Below are 24806 nucleotides of genomic sequence, written 5' to 3' on the forward strand. Positions count from 1 at the left end.
CAATTAGGGAATGCTATAACTATGACAAGGCAGGTCTAGAAAACAATACTTTGTTGGAGTGCAAGAGGAAACGCATTGCAGCCATACAAAATATATTTGACCCAGGTGGCACTAGTATATCTTTCTCTGATCTCTCTGAGAAATTCCACCTACATAAATCCCAATTTTGTTATGTACCTCCAAGTGACGCACTATGCCCAATCCCAACCTAACCCATTTGAATCTCCAATCACCCCGGACCCGATTCTATCATTGCTGGCAACACAATGTTCTAGGATACAGAATCAGACATTTATACCAACAACTGATAGTTTTACCGGAAAAATAAATGTAAGCGATTGGAGCTTGCATGGAAAACTGATATCCCAACCCTTTCCAATATGCACCTTATTTAAAAAATGCTCATATACGTTAAAATATTTACAATCAACTTCTCTTCAGGAAACCCACCTAAAAATTTTAAATAGAGTTTATGTGTCCCAACAACAGAGAAGCTACTTTATCCCAGGAGACTTGGGTCTTTGCCCTAAATGTAAGATGCAAGGTGCATTTTTATACCATATTTTCTGGGAAAATATGGTATAAAAATGTGGACTGATCAAGAGAAAATTATTTTACTTCCAATTGTATTATAACCCATTGCCTTGTCTATTTCTTTATTTCAGTGATTGGGAATTAGGCCCTAATAAATGGCAGATCATATCATTACTTACATTGATAGTTATAGCCAAGAAACTTATTCTAACCCACTGGATAATTAGGACACCCCTTCATTGATGGAATTGAAAAGGACACTCCTCAAAATTCTATTTTTTGAACGCAAAGCAGCGTTAACTGGCTAGAAAAGGGAGTAGCCCACTTCTATGCTTAATGGGACTTTTTTTATACAAACCCATGACCACTCTATACAAACTTCCATCCTCGAATATTTGAGAACACAACATGGTTCTTAAGATGCCAGATTACCCTTCCGCCCAACCCGCAATGACATGCCCACTGTAGAGTGCGAGGCAGGCTTTCCTGCTACCTCCCGCTCAGCTCACATAACTGAAGACTAAAGGTGTATATATACGACTATCACTGATGTTGGCTTCGACTCATGCAGGTTCCCATTTGTCATACGTGTTTGTCTTGTCTTCCCCCCGTCCCTCACCCTTTTTTACACCCCTTTCCTTGGTTCGCTTTCTTAAATAGGAACTGTTTGTGTCCCTTTGTGTATCTAATGTGTATCACTGGCTTATTTTATTAATGACAAGATCAACTGTTTGTATTTCATCTTTCAATATTTTTGACTGTAAACTTCAGGACCTTATTTTGATATTATATAGAAGTCAGTCCTGTTACTCATTCTGTACAACCCGTTAATAATTGGATAATGGATTTACCTGATTGTTATGTTACCAAACTACAAATGTCTGTGTTCCTCTGTGTTGAAACCAGACAATCAATGTCTTATTGAACCTAATCCGTATCAGTGATACACTACTAACCACAGACAACATTCTTTATTTGTCTTATTTTTTGTACAACTGAAATTTTTTTAATAAAAATGTATTTGAAAAAAAAAAAATATGGCAAGGCATGCTGGGATGTGTAGTTTCACAACAGCAGGAGGGCCACAGTTTGGCCATGCCCGTTCTAAAGTCTTTGTAGTAAGTTATCAAACTTCTTAAACTTTACAGCTTTTATTTGTGTCTGAAATCAAAATGTTTGTGTATTTTTTAAATATAATCATATATATACTTTGTAAGTATCTTTTGTTTATAATTGTAAGCTCTGAAGTTCTTTTTATTTAAATTAAAACTTAATTTCTTGTTCTGAAATCTGTGTTCTTAACCTATGTCTTGTGAGGCACACGTGCTACTGAATTTTAGGGCCCCAAATCCTTCAGTTGTGGCAGACCGATATATTTTATTGTAGGCATACCACCAATGTCATGACCACCCAACTATGAAGGAGTTCTGAGAGCAGGTGCGAATTTGACACTGCATCAGATATGGGTTACTTCAAACAAGACATTTGTTTGTTGAACAATGAGTATGTGTAGAAACTGATCTACTTGAATAGGATCTGAAGTATATCCAATTCTATGCACACAGATTACATTTTATGATCTATAATGTGAACATGTAGAAGTTCCCCACTGGAATCTCTTAAAACTGAAAACCAAGTAACTTTCATGTGAAAGAATAAAATGATTCTTGCAACCTCATCAGTTTTCTCTTTGGTCTAATAGAGGGTACACTCGGTGAGATTTCCACTATTTTTCCAGTCGATTTTCCTTATAGAAGCGAAATCGAATGCACATCGAATCCTAATAGCTACATTCGATGCAGATTCGATCCCAATGTGCGGTCACGTTTAGTGGAAATCGAAAAGAAAAATAGTATTGCCAGGTAAGACTATAAAGCAAAAATAGAATAAAAATTGAATCAAATGCCAGATGGAATCGAACGGCATATCTAATCGAAATCAAATCGAATTCCGTATCTAACCGTGTGTCCACACATACTGTACGTAATCAGATTTGATCTTAGCTAAAGTTTTTTATATCACTATCGCACACACTACTTCCTGTCTATATTCATACTGAAGTAATGTGCAGACTGATAATGGGCACATAACTAGCAATATATAAGAGTTCATAGACGGGCTTCTGCAGAGCAGTATTAACATATGAATTTAGGGCCTGATTCTGGTTCACTTGCAAAATCAAACTCTCTCAAACGGACAAAATCATGTGCACTGCACTGCAGGTGGGGCATTTGTAATATGTGCAGAGAGAGTTAGATTTGGGCAGTGGCAATGCAAGCCCCCCCCGTCGTCGTCCCCCCCCCCCCCCGCCGCACTCCCCGCACCGTCCTTATGGTCCCGGGTGCTGGTCCAGGGCCAGCGCATGTGCAGTAACTTCATACATACAGCAGCCCTCGGAGGCTTAATCAGATTCCTGGGTCCGGCGCATGCACGGTATCGTGTGCGGCACTGTGCATGCGCAGAACCCGTTTTGGGGGCTGCTGCGCCTTTGCGCACAGAGAGGCATCCTACCAATGGGAATGACTTGAATGACTAGCAGATCGGACTACCAATAGGAAGTCACTGCCAGTCACATTGAAGCCAGAGCAGTCTCACAGACTGAATCTGGCTTCACTTTAAGCCAGGGGTGAGGAACCTAATTTGTGCCAAGGGGCGTTTTTATGGGGAAAAAAATCCTTTGGCCATATGTAAAAATGTATCTTAAAAATTCTCCTGCTGCAGCCATCCCATGCTCCGGTGGCTGCCGCTGAATAGGACTGACAGACTTCGGCTGCTGTTGATTAAGATAAATCCCCCAGCAAAGCAGGTGGGCAGGCCACTCAGACCGGCTACGGGGGCTGCATACGGCCCCCGGGCCTAAGGTTGCCCACCCCTGCTTTAAGCAGAGACAGTGGTGGATTTTACCTGGGGGAGGGGGGCTGCAGCCCATAGGTAAAAACAGCCACTGGATTTGGGTGTAATTTTGTTTATGTGCAGGGTAAATACTCGCTGCTTTATTTTTACACTTCAATTTAGATATCCATTTGTAGTTCAAACCCCACCCAAATGTAACTTGCACTGCACATGATGTTGTCCATTAAAGAGAGAATTTGCTTTTGTGAAGGAACCAGAATCAGGCCCTTAGTTCCATGTATTCAATGCAGGTGCAATGATGTCCAACTTGCACCCAACTCGGTATCTGCCCAACTTCATATAAGATCTTCCCTTCAGTTAGGATAATGGAAAACTGGGACATATTATTAGGCCACACACCCATGCTCTTGCCAGGCCCACACAGTTGTGTGAAACCGATTATGGTCCATGCCCCTTTCAGCAACCAGAAATTTACTCTGTCTGGAATCTGGAAATAATCCTAAAATGAGTGTCCCTTTAAACTTATATGTTTATAATTGTCTCAGTTTTTCTGTGCTGACCTTAATTCCAATTTCCAGCTAACACAAGTGATCATAAACCACAGAAATACTATGCTCTATTAGTGCACTGAAGAAGTTCTGACCTTCTAGGACCCCTTATCTCCCTGCTGTTTCCATGTATGGGCAAAATAATCACAGTAGGCTGCATCAATCAAAGGCTGAGCTTTCACTGTCTCTCCCATGGGTCTCTGCCTGTTGAAATAAAGAGTCCATAAGGAAGTCTGGACAGGAAAAGGCAAATATTTCACAGCTTTCCAATGTGACATATTACATTTTTTTGTTTAAATTTAGATTTTTGGTTAGCTGCATTTTTTAAATTTTTTTTACTTATTAGTGTTCATGTAGAAAATATTTTCAGTAAAGCTGATTGACTTTGTTCGATTAACTTGTTTGATCCTTGTTTTTGAGTTCATGAAGAAAAAATTGTACCTATAAATAAGCATATTCCACTATGTTATTATTACACTATGATAATGTCCTGCTACGGTATAGAGGTAGAGAATTCCTTGCATAGATTTTGCTTTTGGTCATCCTCCGTTATATAAGTCAGTATAAGTGTTACTTTCTACCGTTTCTACAGTTTTGAATGACCTGTTTCATTGTGTTCCTCAAGAGTTCATTTGTTTAACTAAAACAGTGATGTTAATACTAATAAAGCTGTTTAAATCCATTTGTAATGTCTCATTTCAGCTACCGACCTATTGTAGAGTACATTGATGCACAGTTTGAGGCCTATCTACAGGAAGAGCTGAAAATCAAAAGATCACTTTTTAACTACCATGACACCAGGATTCACGCCTGTCTATACTTCATAGCTCCCACTGGCCATTCCTTGAAGTCTCTTGACCTGGTCACAATGAAGAAGCTTGACAGTAAGGTACTTGCCGATATTTGTCCATGAGTGTCTCTGCATACTTTTTCCCGCCTAAATTTATATAATAGGTTTCTGGCATTTATTGAAAAAATGTGTCTAGTAAATATTTACGTGTTTGTAATGGAGAAGCAATAGAAAATCTTGTGCCATCTGTTGTTGAACCAGAATTCAGCATTTTGATAATTCAATTGCTAATCCTTTCCTGGATTGCTATATACTGAATAGACATTTATGGTATGTTTATTACTAATTTGTTTTGTAATGTATTATTCCATGGGTAAGTTAACACCAGCCGTTGTTGAATTACACATCCCAGCATGCCCTCCAAAAGTTTAAGCATGTATTAACAGCAACACTATGGGGGTTATTTTGTTTCACTCTTTCTGACAAGTTCCTTCTTAGATGGACAAAACCATGTGCTCTGCAGGGGGGCAGATGTAACTTGTGCAGAGAGAGTTAGATTTGGGTGGGGTTTTACTTCAAGTGAGATCTATATTGCAGTGTAATTATAAAACAGTCAGTATTTTCCCTGCACAGAAACAAAATAACTCACCCAAATCGAATTCTCTCTGCACATTTTACATCTGCCCCCCTGCAGTGCACATAGTTTTGTCCATCTAAGAAGGAATTTGTCAGAAAGAGTGATCCAAAATAACCCCCTATGGAAGAGCATCCTGGGTTGCTCCACAGCAGTTGGTATGCAACTTGTTACCTGTTCCTTTATTTTAATTCAAATGAACAGTTCTGTAGCTTATGAGTGAAATACGGCCTACACACATGCATTTGCATTAAGGCATTTGCTAAGCGATTTTGCTTAGTTTGGCAAAGTCGCTTAGAAAATGCCCTCACATCAGTGTGTGTGTGGGGGCTATATCGACAGCAATGCGCGTCTTTGTCGCTGGCCGAGATTGATGAACAGTGTCCATCAATATTGGCATCGGCAGGGTTCTCCCACTGGAGAAAACTGGCGCTGTCTGCTCGCTTAGCACACAGAGCTGACAGCTCGCTCAGTGTGTGGGCTGTCAGCTCTGTGTGCTGAGCAGAATGGCCCGACATAGCACAGCTACTGTAGGTCGCCCTACACACATCGGCATGTGTGTAGGGCCTAAAAGACCGTAAATTCTCCTCATCTAATGGAAATGAGTGGTCTTATAGCCTAATGTGAATACTTTGTAGAGTGCTGCTTAATATATTGCTGTCTTTAAGTAATTCAGAAGAAAATGTGTTAATTTACTTTTTACTAGCAAATAGCGAGATTCATAATTTAATAAACTTGATTATTACATTGGTTGTAAGAAAAAATTATGTAGTAAAAATAACATATACACTGAGGGTTGTAGCTATGAAAGCTAATGGGGGTGGGGCAGGCAGAGGTGAGACAGACTGTATGGAGACAGATGAGAGAGAAAGATAAGGGGCCAGATGCACTAAGCTTCAAAAGTGATAAAATGGAGAGTGTTAAATAACCAACCAATCGGCTCCTGTCTGACATTTTTCAACCACAGTCTGTGGCATGGCACATGGCATGTTTGAAAAATGTCAGACAGGAGCTGATTGGTTGGTTATTTATCACTTTACATTTTATCACTTTAGAAGCTAGTGCATCTGGCCCAAAGACAGGAAGGGGTGGAAGAGGTGAGAGAGTGGTGTAAAAGTGGTCATTAGGTCGACAGTGACTAGGTCAGCAGTCAAATGGTTGACCACTATTGGTCGACAGTCAAAAGGTCGACACAAGCAAAAGATTGACATGCATTTTTTCACGTTTTTTGTCTCTCTCAAAGGACTTCATACTTTTATCGCTGCAGCGGACGTGAAGGGGGGGGGGATATAGTACGGTGCCCAAAGTATGGCAATGTTCATTTGTTTTATTGTGTCGGCCTTTTGGCCATGTTGACCTAATGCATGTTGACCTTTATTCATGTGTCTTCCCTTTCACTGTCGACCAATAGTGGTCAACCTTTTGACCGTCGACCTAACAACCCGCACCCAGATGGAATGAGGTGGGACAGAGTTGAGAGAAAGGCGGGCTGAAAGACAAATGAGGGAGATTGAAAGATGGGAGGGACAGAGATGAAAGAAATTTGGAAACAGACAGAATAGTGGGGACAGAGATGAGAAAGTAGACAAGGTCAGGCTGATGAGAGAGACCAATGGGGGACAGGGGCAGACAGACCAGACATAGGGCGGGATGTACTAAGGAGAAAATGCGGTAAAACCCCTGTTTTACCGCATTTTCCTATGTATTAAAATGCTGCCGCCACGTTACCGCATTGTAGGGTATCGCCATCTTTGGGTGGCGATACCCCATAGAAGCCTATGGGCTTCTTTTCGCCGCCCGCCACCTCCGCCGCAAACCCGCCGACCCCCCCTGTCCCCCTCCCTCTAGCTTACCTTAGTCCAGGTTCTCCTGGACCCGGAAGGTAAGCCCTTCCTCCCCCTAGTAACACAGCCGGACATCCTTCCGGCTGCAGGGGGGAGGAGGAGGTGCCGGGGACAGCCTGCTTAGCTGTCCCTGGCATGAGGGGAGAGCCAGGCGGCAGGGAGATGATGGAGACCCCCCCCGCACACCCACAGTACAGGTATCGTGGGGGGTCTCCGTCACCTCTCCACGATGCCAGCCGCATATGTTATTGCGCTGGCATTGCGAAGGGCGGCAATGTATTTTAATCCCGCCCATAGAGAGACAGATGAGAGACTGGAACAAGGTAACAGAATTGAGGGACACCAATGGGAAGGTGGCGAAGGAGTGGGGGAAAAAAACCCTGTAACACCAAGCACTGTAGCTACTGTAGTGACCCAGAGTATCAGGAGTTCATAATACATGTTCAGTCTCTCATATACAAAATTCTGAAATAAAGTTTTTTTTTAGCAGGGCTGAGATAATAAAACTTTTGATTTCAGATGGTTCAATGTACACACTGTTTAATGTACACAATTAGTAAATATATTGAATAAAATTACCTCCAAGCTATGTGGCTATGAAATATAAATGCATTCTGTATTTGAACTTGGAACCTATACCCAAGATATCTCACTATGATATTCAAATATTCCAATATGCTGAAAATCTCATTACCAAAATACTTCTGGATCCAAGCATTTTGGATGTAGTTGTCCTTCGTTATTTTGTGACTGGGAACTATCTCAAATAGCAGCCTTTCTATCAGCGCTTTTTGTGTTTTTGTTCACCATGTCCACAACTGCCCAGACTCTGCTGAAATCTTACCTAGTGTTCCTTCTAGCACCCGCCATATTTGAAATCCCTTGCAGTTCCTCTTCCCTGCATGGGGTGTCGCTGTCTGCTGTGGTGTTTCTAGCACAGGTCTGGTTTGCATATCAGTTCTGCCATACAGACCACACTGTACTAGAAGCACTACAGCAGACAGCGACACCCCAGGCAGGGAAGAGGAACTGTATGGGTTTTCAAATATGGCGGATGCTAGAATGAACACTGTTACCTATATGTCTGTGTCACCCCTCTTTATCAATGGGCAGTTAGGATTGGTTACCACTTAGCTACAATTTCTTATTTCATTGTCTTCTGTCTGTCATACTATTCTCAGGCCACTCTCCGAGCCATCTCCCCTCAGACTTCCTGTTTTGCACAGGACAACCACTGGCCTCACTGATCCTCTCTCAGTCCCCTGCTGAGTTTCTTGTGGTCACCTATTACCCTTGATTAAAAAGTTCATTTCTCCTGCTGATCTTTCCTGCCACATGCTGGTCTGTACTGGGCTTCATATCTGTGTTCTCACAAACACTTTTAACCACTTAAATGTCAATTTAAAACAACTGTAACATGAAAAGTAAACTGTAGTTTGAATTTTGAGTTCCTGCCCCCAAATAACAACAATGCATTTTTTTCTTCCATTTTTGATTTATCTTTTCTGATTTCAACACAAAATAACAGCTTTAATAAGATTAGAATATATTGCTCAGTGTCTGTAAAATAGCCATATGAATTGTACCATATGAGATGTCATTCTGGAAATGACATTTTTTTACTAATATGACAGATTGTTCTCTAGAGTATTGCCATATACTTGTCTAACTGTGTTTATGAGGAAGCCTATCCTTTTAAGTGATGCAGCACTTCTTAATTATTCTCCAGTGCTGTAGAACACGTCCTAAATAATTGGTAACCGCAGCAATACAGCTGACAAGGAAGGATGGAAAACATATGGAAGAATGACAATGCTACATAGCTGCCGTGGTCTGCATATATTTTGCTTTCTGATTTTATTTCTATATGTTAAGTTAATATATTGGGAACATAAAATGTTTCTACTCTCTATCAGCATGTTTCTATATATTTATTGGGTACTTGTTTAGTTTCACGGCGGCAGATAAATCCCATACAATGCGATCTGATGCAATTTTGTACCTGTTCATAACCCCCCTATCCACTATGCATGGAGTTCATTTTATATAGTGTGGAGAGCGCAGTGAGCTACCAAGCCCGAAGTGCGGCGAGCCACCGAGTCTGAAGCATTGCGAGCCCCGCGAGCGTACGCGGATTACTTTACATGTATTCCGCGTCCCCTTGCGGGGCTCGCTGCGCTCGGCACGGAATACATGTAAAGTAATCCGCGTACGCTCGCCACGCTTCGGGCTCGCTGCGCTAGCCACACTATATAAAATGAACTCCATGCGTAGTGGATAGGGGGGTTATGAACAGGTACAAAATCTCATCCGATCTCTTAAACTTCCTAGTTTTTTGAGGGCAAAATGGGATACTGGGTGTTTGTATTCCCTTTATATAAAAAAAAACACCCATTATCCCATTTCTGCCCCCAAATTCTCTCTCTAATGGGCAAAACCATGTGCACTGCAGGTGGGGCAGATATAACGTGCAGAGAGAGTTAAGGCCCCCATACACTAGGGCGACTTGTCCTTAGGACAAGTCGCCCCCGACTTCCCCCTGAGCTTCCCCGGCTGCTCCCCGGGGGAGCTTTATTAGATTGGCACTTGATGTGCCATTTTTTACATGTGATAAATCGTCTCGATTTATCACATGTAAAAAACCCGGGGAGCGGGGGGGGGGGTGGGGCTACAGAGCAGGGCTGCTGGTGGGGGGGGGGGCTGGGGACGCTGCGGGGGACACAGGCGGCATAGAGCCCGGCAGAGGGAGCCGGGAGCTGTCAGTGCTAGCAAAAAAAAAGCCTATACAATGAATGGGCAGCCTGTGATTGGCTGAGCGCTCTCTCAGCCAATTGCTGACTGGCTGAGAGAGCGCTCAGCCAATCACAGGCCACCCATTCATTGTATGGGCTTTTTTTTTTTATTCAGTACTGACAGCTCCCAGCTCCCCCTGCCCAGCTCTATGCCGCCTGTGTCCCCTGCAGCGTCCCCAGCCCCCCCTGCTCCCTCCACCGCCGCGCCGCCCCACTAGGTCCCAAGTCGGGTGGTCGGACGTGCAGCAGGTCCGACCACCCGACGCAGATCCGATGCGCACGGGACCGCGCATAGGATCTGAGGGGACATCAAAACTAGCCGATTTTGGTCCGATTTCGGCCAGATCCGACTGATCTGGCCGAAATCTGACCAAAATCGGCTAGTGTATGGGGGCCTTTAGATTACGATGAGTTATTTTTTTTATGTGCAGAGTAAATACTGGCTGCTTTATTTTTACACTGCAATATAGATATAAATTTTAAGTACAAACCCCACCCAATTTTAACTCTCTCTGCACATGTTACTTCTGCCCCACCTGCAATGCACATGGTTTTGTCCATTAGAGAGAGAGAATTTGCTTTTGCAAGTGAACCAGAATCAGGCCCAAGGTCCCCACCTAGTACCATACTGTCTGACCATGTGTCAGGAAAATTCCCCTGTGCGACAGCAAATGTCTTATCTCCATAAACTTTGTTACAGGACAGTTATTTTAAGACCAGTGACACTGCATAAAATCTTTATTGGTTCTAGGGAGGATAAGCAAGTTAGATGCTAGTTTCCTGCTTTGCTATATAAATGACGTCAACTCGCTTCCTGTTAGAATTTGTCTATTTCGACTTGCTGTGTCTAATGGAACAAAAGAATGCAGTATGTCTTGATGATAATAATAATAATAGTAATTTTATATATATATAGAACTTAAAGGCGCTTAAAATACATAAAAAACATGATACATTGAACAAATGCATTAGAATTGCATGAAGTTGAAAACAGAGATAGTTGATGACTTAAAGTAGAGAGCACAATAAGCATACATTGGTTGGTGCAGACATTTTGGGTAATAACTTCTACGGGTTATATATTCCAACCATATAAGGTACCAGGCATGGCAGCCGTCTTAGGCGCACAATGTAGGATTACCTTGGGAGGAATAGGTCAAGCCCAGAAGAGAAGACACAAAATAGGTAGTTTCAACGTCCTAGTGCTAGGAGTAGTGTCCCAGCATAACCATTGGGTCTGTGTGTTTTTTATCCTATCCATGGGCAGACATTTTTGGCACACTACAAAGGTTATTCTGTAGGAGATAAGCCACACATGGACGCAATGCACATATGGGAAAACTGATGTGTGTAATAATATGATAAACTCTGCATTAATAGATCCACAAGTAGTACATTCTCTGTGTACATTCTAGCACCTTGCAACTCCCAGAACCCACGCAGACCCCCCACCCAGGGTGCTGCACCCCACCGTGGCACCACCAGTGCTGTCCAGCCTGCACCTCAGTGCTGAGATACAAACCAAGGAGCACCATATGCACAAAGGCAGATAGAAACACCCCATGCAGAACAGAGGAACAGCATAGGCCCCAAAACATGCAGGGTGCAAGATTGTACACTATATCCTGGACACAAAGGTAAATATCATCAGCTGAGATTAGATTAATATATACACGTATGTGTGTGTATGTATGTATATGTTTTTGTGTGTGTGTGTGTGTGTATATATGTATGTATATATATATATATATGTATATATATATATATATATATATATATATATATATATATCCACAAAGCCTGCACTCACACCTTCAACTGGATGCAAGGGGTGGGGTGCCTTAATGGAGCACAGGTGTGACCTGTGTCCATGTAAATACAACTGACCTTTCCTATTGGTTAATAGAAAAGAAAGCAAAAAAACCTATTGCTGGTTTAGATACTTGGAGAAGTATCTAAACCAGCAACAGGTTTTTTCTTTCATTTCATTTGAAGTACAAATAATATTTTTTCATATATATAGATATAGATATATATATCTATATATATATATATATATATAGATATATATATAGATATATATATATCTATATATATATCTATATATATATATAGATATATATATATAGAAGAGTCCTCCCAGTCGGGAATGTGCACTCGCCAACATATCACAAAGACTTGTTCAGATAAAATTCAAAGTGGTCTTTATTTTCATATGGAGATATCCGTATCTTATGCCACAATATAGCCCCGACGTTTCGGTCCTACATCTGGACCTTTATCAAGGAGCCTGAAATATCATAACATACAGCATATCACTAAAATGTGAATGCAACAATAGTGTTCTAACAATAGAGCATAAACATAAATGCAAGCAACAAGCATTAGAAAGCCAAGTACTTACATAGGCAGAAGTATTTCAAAGTGCGTATATGGGTACAGTAATAGCAGATCAGCATGGTTCAGGAACGCCAACCATGTCTGAGAACTGCCCAGGCCCGGACTTATATACCTGAAAACCGGAAGTCACATGTGCACAAATTTCCCGCCATCACGCGGGTAACATCGTATGGACGGAGCTTCGTTACCGGAAGTGCGTCACCGGATGTCTGGTGTATGGAACGCAGACTTCCAACTAGCTGGCTAAATAAACAAGCGGCACGTGGCGGTGACCCGCATGGTTGTGCGTATTATGTGGACGGATGTCCGGTCCAACTGTCAGTGGGATGATAACACAGCTATGGCGGCGCATGCGCATCATGGACAATCTTTGACTTAGAAAGATTTAGCTAAAAGGATTTTGACTAATCGTTTCAGGTAACGCCGGGGACCTGCTGTTACGACAGCCTCAGAGTATCAGTAATCTACAAACTTGTAGTAATCACAGTTTATGGGAACAAAAAGATCTAAATAAGATCTATACAGTGTACATACAGAATACATGAACTATATATACTGATAATATACCTCTGAGGATGTCTGGCAGGACATTTATATATGAGACAAGCGAAAAAAGTTACTGTACAAACTTAATAAACATTAAACATAAAAAATTGAAAAACATAGAAAAATAGAAAAATGTGTACAAAACAGGCTTGACGCATGTAAGTCATAATGAATGAAAGAGGCCTTTTATACAAATTGTTATTGGGCCAATAGCTGCAGTATATTGCCAGTCATGGGCATAATATACCATCTATTTGTGACATATCAAGCCTACATCACATGGGAAACTCAATTAAGAGAATCTGCCATAGATCTCAAGGACTGCTCATAACCAGAGCTCAAAACCTTATTGGCTAACACAAACGGGAAAGTGTGGAACAATATTTTGGGTTATTAACGTAGGAAGATATTTAACGGATTGTTCTCATTCAAGCCATTAGGGGCTAATGTGCCCAATCGATGAATCCATTTACTTTCTTTTTTCTTTAGTAGAAGAGTTCTATCCCCTCCCCTCTGCGGAGGGGGAACCCAATCAATAAGGCGACATCTAAGGCTGGCAATTTGATGTCCAGCCGCAACAAAGTGTCTGGGGATCGGCAATTCGGTTTTATTGGTTTCAATGGCTGATCTAATGGAGTTGCGATGGTTCGCCATTCGCTCACGAAATTTCCTGGTGGTCATTCCAGTATAGGCTAAGCCACATGGACAAGTCAACAAATATATGACGTGGTCCATGAGGCAGTGTAATCGGAACCTGATCTTGATCTGTTTTCCCGACTGTGGGTGAGGAAAGGTAGGACCTGACCACATGCTGTTGCATGTAGTGCAACCTGCACAGCGGAAACAGCCAGGTTTTTTAGTGTAGAGCCACGTATTGGAGGTTTGAGGGCTTGGGCTCATTGTAGGTCGCATCAGGATTTGTTTGAGGTTAGGGCCTCTTCGGTACGCCATCATCGGGGGACCGTGATGTTGTAGTTTTAAGTTCTTATCAGATGATACAAGGGGCCAGTGTTTGATAAGGCTTTTTTGTATATTAGCTGATGCATGATTATATGTATTCACATATAACATGCGTGGAGCCTTGCTCTGTATTGGTCTTGAACCAGAGTCACGGGCTATTACATTACACCTAGCTTTCTTTAGGCATCGCTTCAAATTGTTCGACTTGTATCCTCTTTCAAGAAAACGGCATGTCATCTCCTCAATTTGGATTTCCATTTGTTCAGGTTGGGTATTATTGCGGATAACCCGCATATACTGGGAGACCGGTAGGTGCTCTTTAAGAGCTGGTGGATGTTGACTGGTAGTCGATAGGAGCATATTCCTGTCGGTGTCCTTCCTGAACAGACAGGTGTGAATCCTCTCAGCCGAGAGTGTAACTTTAATGTCAAGGAAGTGGATAGATTCTGATTGGATGTCATGTGTGAAACGAATTGGGCTGTCCAACCCATTAAGATGCGCAATCATTCCTTCCAAATTCTCAATGGTATCTGTCCATAATAAAAAAACATCGTCGATGTATCGTTTATATAGCTTCATTTTGTCCCCGAAGTGTGGCAGAATATGCAAATTTTCATAGTCGTGCATGTACAGACATGCGTAGGCTGGGGCTAGATTGGAGCCCATGGCAGTGCCTGCTCGTTGAATGTAATATTTATTAGAGTACAAGAAATGATTGCAAGTTAATATCAAGGTAGCCAGATCCATCAGAAAATCTGTGGGGGGTTCCAAAGTGTCAAGTGCTTTACGTAGTACTCTGAGTCCATCAAGGTGTGGGATAACCGTATATAAGGAACTCACATCCATAGTTACTAAGTAACATATATCAGAGGTGTCTATGACTTTTAATTTGCTAATAAAATCATTAGTGTCCTGGATATAGGTGTTGCCCGATGTTACAAGAGGTTGCAGGTGGTGGTCGAGGAAGATGGCTAAAGGTTGAAGGAGGGAAGCACGGGCGGAAATGATAGGCCTACCGGGGGGATTATCTGAAGACTTGTGATTTTTTGGTAAAGTATATATAATGGGACAGATAGGGAAGGGTACAGTAAGAAAATCAAAATTTGCTTTAGTGATCCATTTGTTAGCTAAACCATTGGAGAGTACAGAGTCAACTTTCTTCTTGAACTCAGGAATTGGGTTATGTGGTACTTGCTCGTAGGTGCTCGTGTCAGATAGCTGCCGTAGAATTTCATTGTTATATTGAGCCCAGTCTTGGATTACTATGGCTCCGCCTTTGTCGGCTTGCCGTATGACTATGTTGGTGTCTTGTCTCAGGGTTTTTAAAGCTGCTCTTTCTTCTAACGACAGGTTGTTATACTTTGGCTTGCTTGAAGACTGCTGAGTATCATATTCAACCATCCTGGTATAAGTCTTTATGCTGGGGTTTGATGACAAAGGATCAAATGCTGAGGGAGGTTTGAATTTGGATATTTGTTCCGTTTGGGTATTGCCACCAAACTGTTCGTGCAATCTCAGTTTCCTGCCAAACTTGTATAGATCTATGGTAGCGTCAAATGGATCGTGTGAACAAGTGGGGACGAATGAGAGTCCTTTTGTCAATAATGAAATCATAGGTTGGGTCAGTGTAAGTTTAGACAAATTAAACACTAAATTTTTGCCTGTTTCCTGTTGCGTTTTCCCAGTTCCTCCACGGCGGGGATGTGGTCTCCGCCTCTTCCACGTGGGGGGCGGTTGGACCGGCCTTTGTTTTTTGTACTGCCTGAATCTAAAAAATCAACCTGTGGGCCAGATTGCTCGTTATCGGAAGCTGAAGTTGAGGATCCAGTATTCAGATGGTAGGGGTTTCTGGAGTTGTACTGGCGTCGAGGTCTAGATTGTCGCTGTTGTCGGCGGGAGCCCTGTTCACCAGACAACCAGCGATAGACGCTATGGTTTTGATAGTCACCAGTGACTATAGTCAGCTTATTACGTTTGAATGCTACCAGGTCTCTTTTGTACTCTTCAACTTGTGTCCTTATCTTCTCTATGAGATTGCAAGATTTGTCGCTCTTGATGGTAGCTAGGTGAGCTATCCCAAAAGAGTCTATATCGGATTTCACTTTTTTGAGCTCAGTGCCAACCTCTTCTACAACCAGTAGCATGAGGTCAAGAGAACATTTGTTCAGGACCCCACACCACCGGCTGCAGAATGCTGGATTGTTACGCCCTATGGTAGGGATATTTGCCACACGAAAGCCTCGGGGGATAAACTTTTTTCTATGGTATTCTGAAAGGAAATGGCCGTGCAGGGCAAGGTCCGTTTCCCTCTTTTTTAATTTGAGTAACCGTTGGTACAGGTCGATGGGCGATTCAGTGGGAAGTGCGTCAAAGTCTGTTTGATCAAACAAGACTTTGTCTGCATCATCATCGGTGAGAGATATTATGAAAATAAGCAAGAGCGAGACAAGGAGAACCGCCATCGAAAACGCAGTCACAGCCGCTCTAGAAGCCGTGAGCGAAAACGGCGGAGTCGCAGTAGAGACAGGAGAGCTAGAGAACAACGTAGTGGATCCAGGGATCGGCGGAGACGCAGGTAGGTTAATGCAGAAACAAAGCTTCCAGATATGATCCTAGTATTCTAGAAAAGGGACAAATTTGGAAAGTCACTTATTAATTAATTCAAGACCATCCTACATTACAGCACAACTGTTTGTTCTCGCTGCTGGTTAGTAGGTTGGAGAGTGTACAAAGAAGGGCAACTAAAATGGTGCATGGCCTACATCACAAAACTTACCTGGATAGACTAAAATATCTTAACATGTATAGTTTGGAGCAGAGAAGGGAAAGGGGGGACATGATAGAAATCTTCAAATATATCAAGGGTTTTAACATAGTACAGGAGGGAAATTTTCTTCAAAGGAAAACAAGTAATAGAACACGAGGTCATGCACTGAAACTGGAGGGAGGTAGGTTCAGGGGAAATGTTAGAAATAATTACTTCACAGAAAGGGTAGTGGATAAGTGGAATAGTCTCTCATCAGAGGGGGTAGAGGCTAAGACAGTAGAACAATTTAAACATGCTTGGGATAGGCATATGAATATCCTTACAAATAAATAAGGGTTGAGATTACCTGAAGGGTAAAAAAAGGGGCAGACTAGATGGGCCAAATGGTTCTTATCTGCCGTCAAATTCTATGTTTCTATGTTCAGCTTGGGACAGCAGGTTCTCATCAAGGAAACCGATTCCACCTGTTGCCATAGCTTATTAAGATAGTAGTTAGAACTGGAGTATTAGCAATTGAGAAAAATAATCTTATTGTGTGTATTGTCATAAAACACTTATACAAGAAATCATATGGAATGTATGACCCGTCAGATATGCGGAGGGATCATAGAAACCTCAAACAACCATGTTTTTTGTGCAATAATGGTAGTATCATACATTCATGTCATCAAGCACGTATAGTATACAAACAAAAATCATTTGTACAAACAGAAATAATAATGAATGAACTGGTGAATTCGCTTAAGTCCCAAGTGGAATGCCGCAGTCCCAAGACAGGTCGTGAGCCTGACCTATATCTCCATATGAAAATAAAGACCACTTTGAATTTTATCTGAACAAGTCTTTGTGATATGTTGGCGAGTGCACATTCCCGACTGGGAGGACTCTTCTATATTTAAAGGCACGGACTTCGTCTGTTTCTTTTATGCGCACCCCTGTGATACCCAAATATATTAGTGAGAGTGCGGTCATTCCATCGAATTATATATATATATATATATATATATATATATATATACATACATATATATATATACACACACTGAGTGCCCAAATTATTATGACCACTTGACACGTTGGATCGGCCATAACTTCACGTTGTTGCGGCTAGAGGGCGAGAGCTATAAAAAGGGAAGAGCAACAGTTTGTCAAATTGCGGGTAATCTTGATCAAGGAGCAACTGCGAAGGTCTCTGAATGAACTGTTTGCCGCACATTACACCGTATAGGCTATGGAAGCTGACGACCCTCGCTTCGCTCGCAATGCTTTGGGCACGGTGCCTCGCTGTGCTCGGCACACTATTTTATTCTCCCACCATGCCCTAGTGGATGGTAGGGCATGAAATACCACCTGTCGGCACATGTCGGCTCAAAAAACAGTGAAAAACTCATGTCGACCTAATGACTGTCGACCTTAAGACATGTCGACCTTAACCCTGTCGACCTTGGGGACAGTCGACCTAATGATTGTCGACCTAAGTCTGGTCTGACAGATGACCGTTTCCCCTGTGTATAGATGTGTATAAAATCAGGGCTTGGCAAATTTATTTTAAATCTAGGAGCCAGGATGAAAGTATAGGAGCCAGGCAAACTGTGTGTGGGTGTGGGTGTGTGTGTGTGTGGGGGGGGGGGGGTGTTAGCGCTGGGTGGTGGGTTCAAAGCTACACCCTATATCACATAAGAAAAATGCATTGTCCACACATTGTGAGATCTGCCCATTGCACCCTATGAAAAGTGGTACTTTGCAGCAATATAAAGTGTGATAGTGAATAGATGACAGGCTGCACTGTACGCTGCTGCAGAGCTTTCACAGTTCACCTGGAATTACAAGCATGGGACGACAGCTCACCACTCACCCAGGAGCTCGCTGTCGCTCTCACCCTACACGAATGATGCCACCAGGAAGGAAGGAAGTGGGGCTGGATGTTGATGGGAAGGAGCATTAAGTTTCTTAATTGTCCGTGGAGTTACAATGGCACTGCAGCCCAAGTGGTGGCTTGGAGGAGCTGTCACTGTGGGGGCGCATGGTCTCTGCAGATTGCAATGGGTCTGGCTGTCCCTATGGAATCTGCTGAAAATGTCCCTCCACAAAATGGCTACTGCCTTGGAGGAGACAGAAGCTAGAGGTTCTGCTGGACAGATGGATAGATGCTTGAGGTCCTACTGGCTAGGATGGGGTGCCCTAGTTTATTTTGGCTGGGGGGCACTTGATTTTGGCTGGGTAAGGATGCAAAATTTCTAGTTACGCCACTGCTAACAGCAGCACAAAGCAGGTGGCTTTGACTTAGGAGGGGACTCTGGTGGTGCCGCGGCTGCCAATCAGTAAGTACATGCGGCGTGGCAGCGGACTATAGTTACGGTGTTATACAGTACTCTTGTCAACAGGAAGCAGAATCATGGTGACCTGAGCGAAGGGATTTGTGTGTATATATATATATATCTATATATGTGTGTGTATATTCAAAAAGGGTTAACAGGGCCCTACTAAAAAAAAATGAAGTTATCCCACTGAATTGTACACGACAATTGGATAGCCCTATCCAATTACCCACAGTCATTGACCGCGGGTAATTGGTTCGCCAGGGGGCTATCTAGTTAGCCCCAATGTCTGTGTCTTTATCTCTTGATTCCCACACTTCTCTGGGATTATGCTCTGTGGGCCCCAGACGTAGCCCTGATCCCATGTGCTTTGCTGTCATTAGGGGTCCAGTTGTGGCTGTTAAAAAACGCTATAATGACTATCAGTCATAAACAGCAATTTCCTGCTTTTTTAACATCTGAAACTGCTTTGGGGATCATTTGATATCCCCCATAATCATCATAAGCCCAATGTCCTCCTTTATGAAGTTCCGTTTTTTTTAAGGGATCAGTTATCTTTTTGTATGAACAGATACTTTCTGCTTCTTTATTTTTTTTTATTTTTTTGTCTTTCTTACAATAATGATTTTAATCTGTTATGTGTCATAAGAAGTTGATCTGAGTTTTGCTTGTAAGAGGTAAATTTATCAAATGTGGTTTCCATGGTGATTTCAAACCTTGCATGCAGTTTGTGGAAAATGACCACCATTCCAGCTGGAAAACCTAAACATAGAGATTCCTGGACCAATGTCAAAGTAGCATTGGCCACCTCCTGGTACCTCTGGCTGGTTGTGCCAGGTAGAGTTAATAAAAAAATAAGGAAATGTGGACTTTAGTTTAATATAGGTATTCCCAACCTTTGTGTTCAAGTTAGTTTTGTGATATCCAGGCTTGATCAAGTCCAGTTGACTTTCTCAGTATCTCAACTATTTTGATTTAACTATCTATGCTGAAGCCTGTCTATATGTAATATTACCCTCATATTTCTGGTACTGTTATTAACTACTAAACTTGATCTGACATGGTTCAATAGGCTAAAAAAAACAAAACAAAAACCCAGTTCAAACATTGCGGAGTGGATCACTCCATGTTACCGACTAATGTGATGCATGAGGTGTCCTGTGTTTATATTTTAGGTGAATATCATCCCGATCATTGCTAAAGCAGACACTATTGCCAAAAATGAGCTGCACAAATTCAAAAGTAAGATTATGAGTGAGCTGGTCAGCAATGGAGTGCAGATCTACCAGTTTCCAACAGATGAAGAGACCGTTGCAGAGATCAATGCGACAATGAGTGTAAGTTTTACAGTCTTATGTTTTGTTGTAATTACTAATTAATTGGAGCTATGAAAGCTAATTGGGAGGGGGGGGGGGGGGTGAGACAGACCGTATGGAGACAGATGAGAGCGAAAGATAAAGGGCCAGATGCACTAAGCTTCAAAAGTGATAAAATGGAGAGTGATAAACAGCCAACCAATCAGCTCTTATCTGCCTTGTCACAGACTGTGTTTGAAAACTGTCAGGCAGGAGCTGATTGGCTGGTGGTTTATCACTCCCCATTTATCACTTTTGAGGCTAAGTGCATCTGGCCCAGAGTCTGCTAAACTGTGATTCATATGCAGAGGAGACTTCTCTGAAACACAAATGGAAATCTTAAGGGGCATACACATGGAGCAAATGTGTGCTATTTTCTAAGCAATCTGATTAGAATGCTTAGAAAGTAAGCCTAGATCTCTCCGTGTGTATGCATATCTCTTGCTAACTAAACAAAGTCAGTGCATGCAGTCACAATCTAGTCAGATTGCTTAGCAAATGACTGCAAATCTCTCTGTGTGAACAGAATGATAGATACTGATCGCAATCTCTCATTCTGAACCACTACCCGGCCTTTTTTTGCTTAAGCAAAATTGCTTAGAAAAATTGCTTAGCATGAATCTGTGTGTGTGTGTGTGTGTGTGTGTGTGTATGTCCATGGGAGATCTTGACACCAGCAAAATTGCTTAGAAAAATTGCTTAGCAAAATTGCTTAGCACAGATCTCTACGTGTGTATGCCCCTTTAGTCAGTGCATGCAGTAAAAATCTAGTCAGATTGCTTAGCAAATGACTGCAAATCTCTCTGTGTGTATAAAGAATGAGAGATACTGATCGCAATCTCTCATTCTGATCCACTGCCCGGCCTTTTTTTGCTTAAGCAAAATTGCTTAGCACAAATCTCTGCGTGTGTATGTGCTCTCCATGGGAGATCTTGACACCAGCCAAATTGCTTAGCACAGATCTCTACGTGTGTATGCCCCTTTACCTTTTCACCTCTTGGGGGGTATTCATTCAGTTTTTATATTTGCGAAAGTCTGAAATATCCACACTTTTTGACGATAAGATGTCGAATTTTCATTCAATCTATCCGACCATCAGATTTGCCGTTTAAAAGTCAGATCTGCATTGGCAAAGCTGGTCACTAAATTATCAAATTTGCAGCTGTATTCATCGACCCTCGACTGCATTAAGTAGGTGTGTGTCGATATTTCTGTCTGACAGAAATTTCGGAACACATTGAATACCCCCCCCCCCCCCTACTTTTTTTGGGGGGGAGTATGCAATTTCCATTGTGTGTGTATGTATGTATATATATATATATATATGTATAGAGAGAGAGAGAGAGAGAGAGAGAGAGAGAGAGCATTTGTAGTTGTAAATCTAACAAGGAAATATCTAGATAGATTTGAAGTAATATTCAGGAAATATGGATAGTCCCATGTTCCTAAATCTGTGTTAAATGCTTACTTTTTTTTTCTACATATATTTTACAGTATGATGGCATAACACTATACACATTTTGATTGCAATGTTTCATAAAGGCTTTCATTGTGCTCATTTTTCCCTATGAACTTCACCAACTTAATAATATAAATATCGTAATATTTTAAATATCTGGTTTACAAGTGACATTCCATTAAATCCAACCAATGTTATGGGAAAAGATGGGACTGTATGAATACTCAAAATTGTGTAATAAAAACAAAAAGAAAAAACGCCCCCTGTCGTTTAATAAATGTAACCTGTGCCCCTCTTTAGTTTAATAAATGTGGTCAGTGCCCCTGTTATCTTAATAAAAGTAACATGTACTCTCTTGTGGTTTAATTAATCACCGATAATTATTTTGTTTTTAAACATGAGCACCCCCTGCTGGTATTAATCGTGCACTTCTCTTTAGATATACTTGCAAAATTTGTGGTAAATACTTACACATTTTAACCCTTTGAGTGCAAGTGTTCTTGTTAGAGATATGCAAAATATCTGGTAAAAATGCCTTCATTGATCACAGCAGCTGTTTTTTAGTCAAATTCCTTTTCCAAGTTTCCATGTTCTTCATATTGTCTACTTTGCATAGAGTAATTTTAGCTTAATCTTCTGATTATCTGGTTTCATAGACTGATGATATATGAAATATTAATTTTTTACATATTTATTCACTTTTGTAGTTATGTGAAGAAATGTAACAAAAGCTTGATTAAATGGGGCTTACACGCATTTCGATTTGGACAAGTTTTCTATTGGATTTTGCTTCTAGAAGCAAATTCCAATTGAAATCGAACTGTGTTAACTGCCTTCGATCTAGATTTGATCCTGATGCGTGACCCTGCGGCACCGGGATTTAAAGCAGATATAGACTTTCCTGGCAAGTATATTTCTGCTTAGATCTGCCAGATCGAAGGCAGTTCAAGGCTGCTCAATGCAGCACCCCCCTCCCACCCCCTGTGTGCCGCCCTCCCTCCCTCCTGTTCAATTCCGGCAACCTGCCGGGTCCTGGCAACTCTCAATATGGAACCTGTATTGACGGCCGCCTGGATCAAACCGTCTGTACGCCCCATAATCGAACATCAAGCAAAACACTTTTCGATTTGGACTATATAATATATATATATATATATATATATATATATATATATATATATATATAGATAGATAGATAGATAGATAGATACAGAAGTACCAACACACTCTCCATTCCTAAGAATGGGGTGGAAACAGCACCCACTTCCCAGGATGGGGTGCGGTGGCCTGTGACCACACACTCTAGTAAATACAAACACAGGGGGCCCAGCACTCACTACAACAAACTAACTCACCTTAACATTCAAATAATCAATTAAATAAATAATGGGGTTTTAGTTCATGAATTGATCAATCCATTTAAGCTTGCAGCCCATCGCCAAGGGACTCCATTTCACTGCAAGTCCTACATTAACAACTGGTTTTCATGGGAACCTGGAAACTGTTTGCACATCATAGCTAAAATGAACATGTGTTATTTTCCTGGGTTAAAGCTCAACTGCCAAGTGCCTTATGGCTTTTAAAGGTGAGACCATCCCAAACACAGCACCTGAATTCGTATTAAAGGGGCAGCTGTCACAGGTTTCAGGTAAATGAGCTTATCTAGGGTGCATGAGAAAGCTATGATCACAGTAACAGAGGTTAATTAAAAATCAACCCAAATATATAGATACAGAAGTACCAACACACTCGCCATACATATATGTATTATATAGTCTTGCCTGCACAATCTATTTTTTTATTCAATTTCCATGCCACGGTATCAAATTGGCATCGAATGCGGCAAAAATAGACCAAATTAAACCATGTATACCCTCCAACTACTTTGTAAACTCAGCGACTGTCTATACCCGTATCTCTATTCACTTGTAATCATTTATCTCTTCCTACGACAACCTCTCCCTGGACAACTACTTTGCTTCCCTACATCTCAGCTGTATTGTCTACTGAGATTTGTGCTGCTAATTGTTACCTGTGCTCTGTTTTAGTTACTATTATGGGTAGTATTCAATGCCGCTCACCGCAGCCGGCGAGGGGGTTAAACAGCGAGGATCGCAGAAAACCAGCGATCCTCGCTGTTTAACCCCCTCGCCGGCCGCTCGCCCTATTCAATGTTCCGGGGGAATCCTCGCCATCACAGGACAGCGAGCATTACCCCAAACAGCGAGACCCGCGGCTAATGCAGCGAACCCGCTGTATTTAGCAGCGAGTCTTCCTGCTTCTGCAGCCGCATACGCCAATTCCCCCTCGCTCAAAAAATGGAGCAAGGGGGAATTGGCGTATGAGGGGGGTGAGTTGAATACTGACAGGGCGAGCGGTGACAGCGAGCAGGAAGCAGGATTTTGCTGAACTTTAAGACAGTGTGTAATGTATATTTTTCTGTAATGTTTAATTTTAGGTCCACCTTCCATTTGCAGTTGTTGGCAGTACAGAAGAAGTGAAAATTGGCAACAAAATGGCTAAAGCAAGGCAGTACCCATGGGGTATTGTTCAGGGTAGGTTTTCCAAGCAAGCATTATTACATTTACTTGAAAACGGTGCAGTATAAACATTTCTATTACCTTTATGCTCCTAAATTGATCATTCATTCATCTACTTGTGCAGCTGGCTAATATTTTAGTATAATGTTTCTCTTGTCCCTCAGTTGAGAATGAGAATCACTGTGACTTTGTGAAACTGCGAGAAATGTTGATACGTGTCAACATGGAGGACCTAAGGGAGCAGACACATGCTCGTCACTATGAGCTGTACCGGCGCTGCAAGCTGGAAGAAATGGGTTTTAAAGACACCGACCCAGATAGCAAACCCTTCAGGTACATCATGATTGAATTACTGTAAAAAGCAGTCTCACAAAGCAGTTGCATTTAGGATTGTCTCAGTGAGGTGTTGAGCTTCTCATGAATCTGGCTTACTGTATGTTAATCGGTTTCATGTTCTTAGATCTAA

General features: G+C 41.8%; 1 protein-coding gene across 15 annotated transcripts in view; it reads left to right on the plus strand.

Annotated features, from left to right (window-relative positions):
• The window catches only part of SEPTIN11 (septin 11), a 112458-nt gene that overhangs the window by 63638 nt on the left and 24014 nt on the right, over positions 1-24806 (plus strand). For all 15 annotated transcript variants that reach the window (XR_014471719.1, XR_014471717.1, XR_014471716.1 and 12 more), the window contains exons 4-7: positions 4638-4824; positions 20162-20323; positions 24259-24355; positions 24505-24673. Coding sequence is in view for 7 of the 15 variants with exons in the window: in XM_083176946.1 (XP_083033072.1) it covers positions 4638-4824; positions 20162-20323; positions 24259-24355; positions 24505-24673 (615 nt within the window). In the remaining 8 variants the exon portion in view is untranslated. The remainder of the gene's footprint in view (positions 1-4637; positions 4825-20161; positions 20324-24258; positions 24356-24504; positions 24674-24806) is intronic.

This window comes from Crinia signifera, chromosome 1 (assembly GCF_055691185.1).
Source record: "Crinia signifera chromosome 1, ASM5569118v1, whole genome shotgun sequence".
Taxonomy (NCBI): Eukaryota; Metazoa; Chordata; class Amphibia; order Anura; family Myobatrachidae; genus Crinia; species Crinia signifera.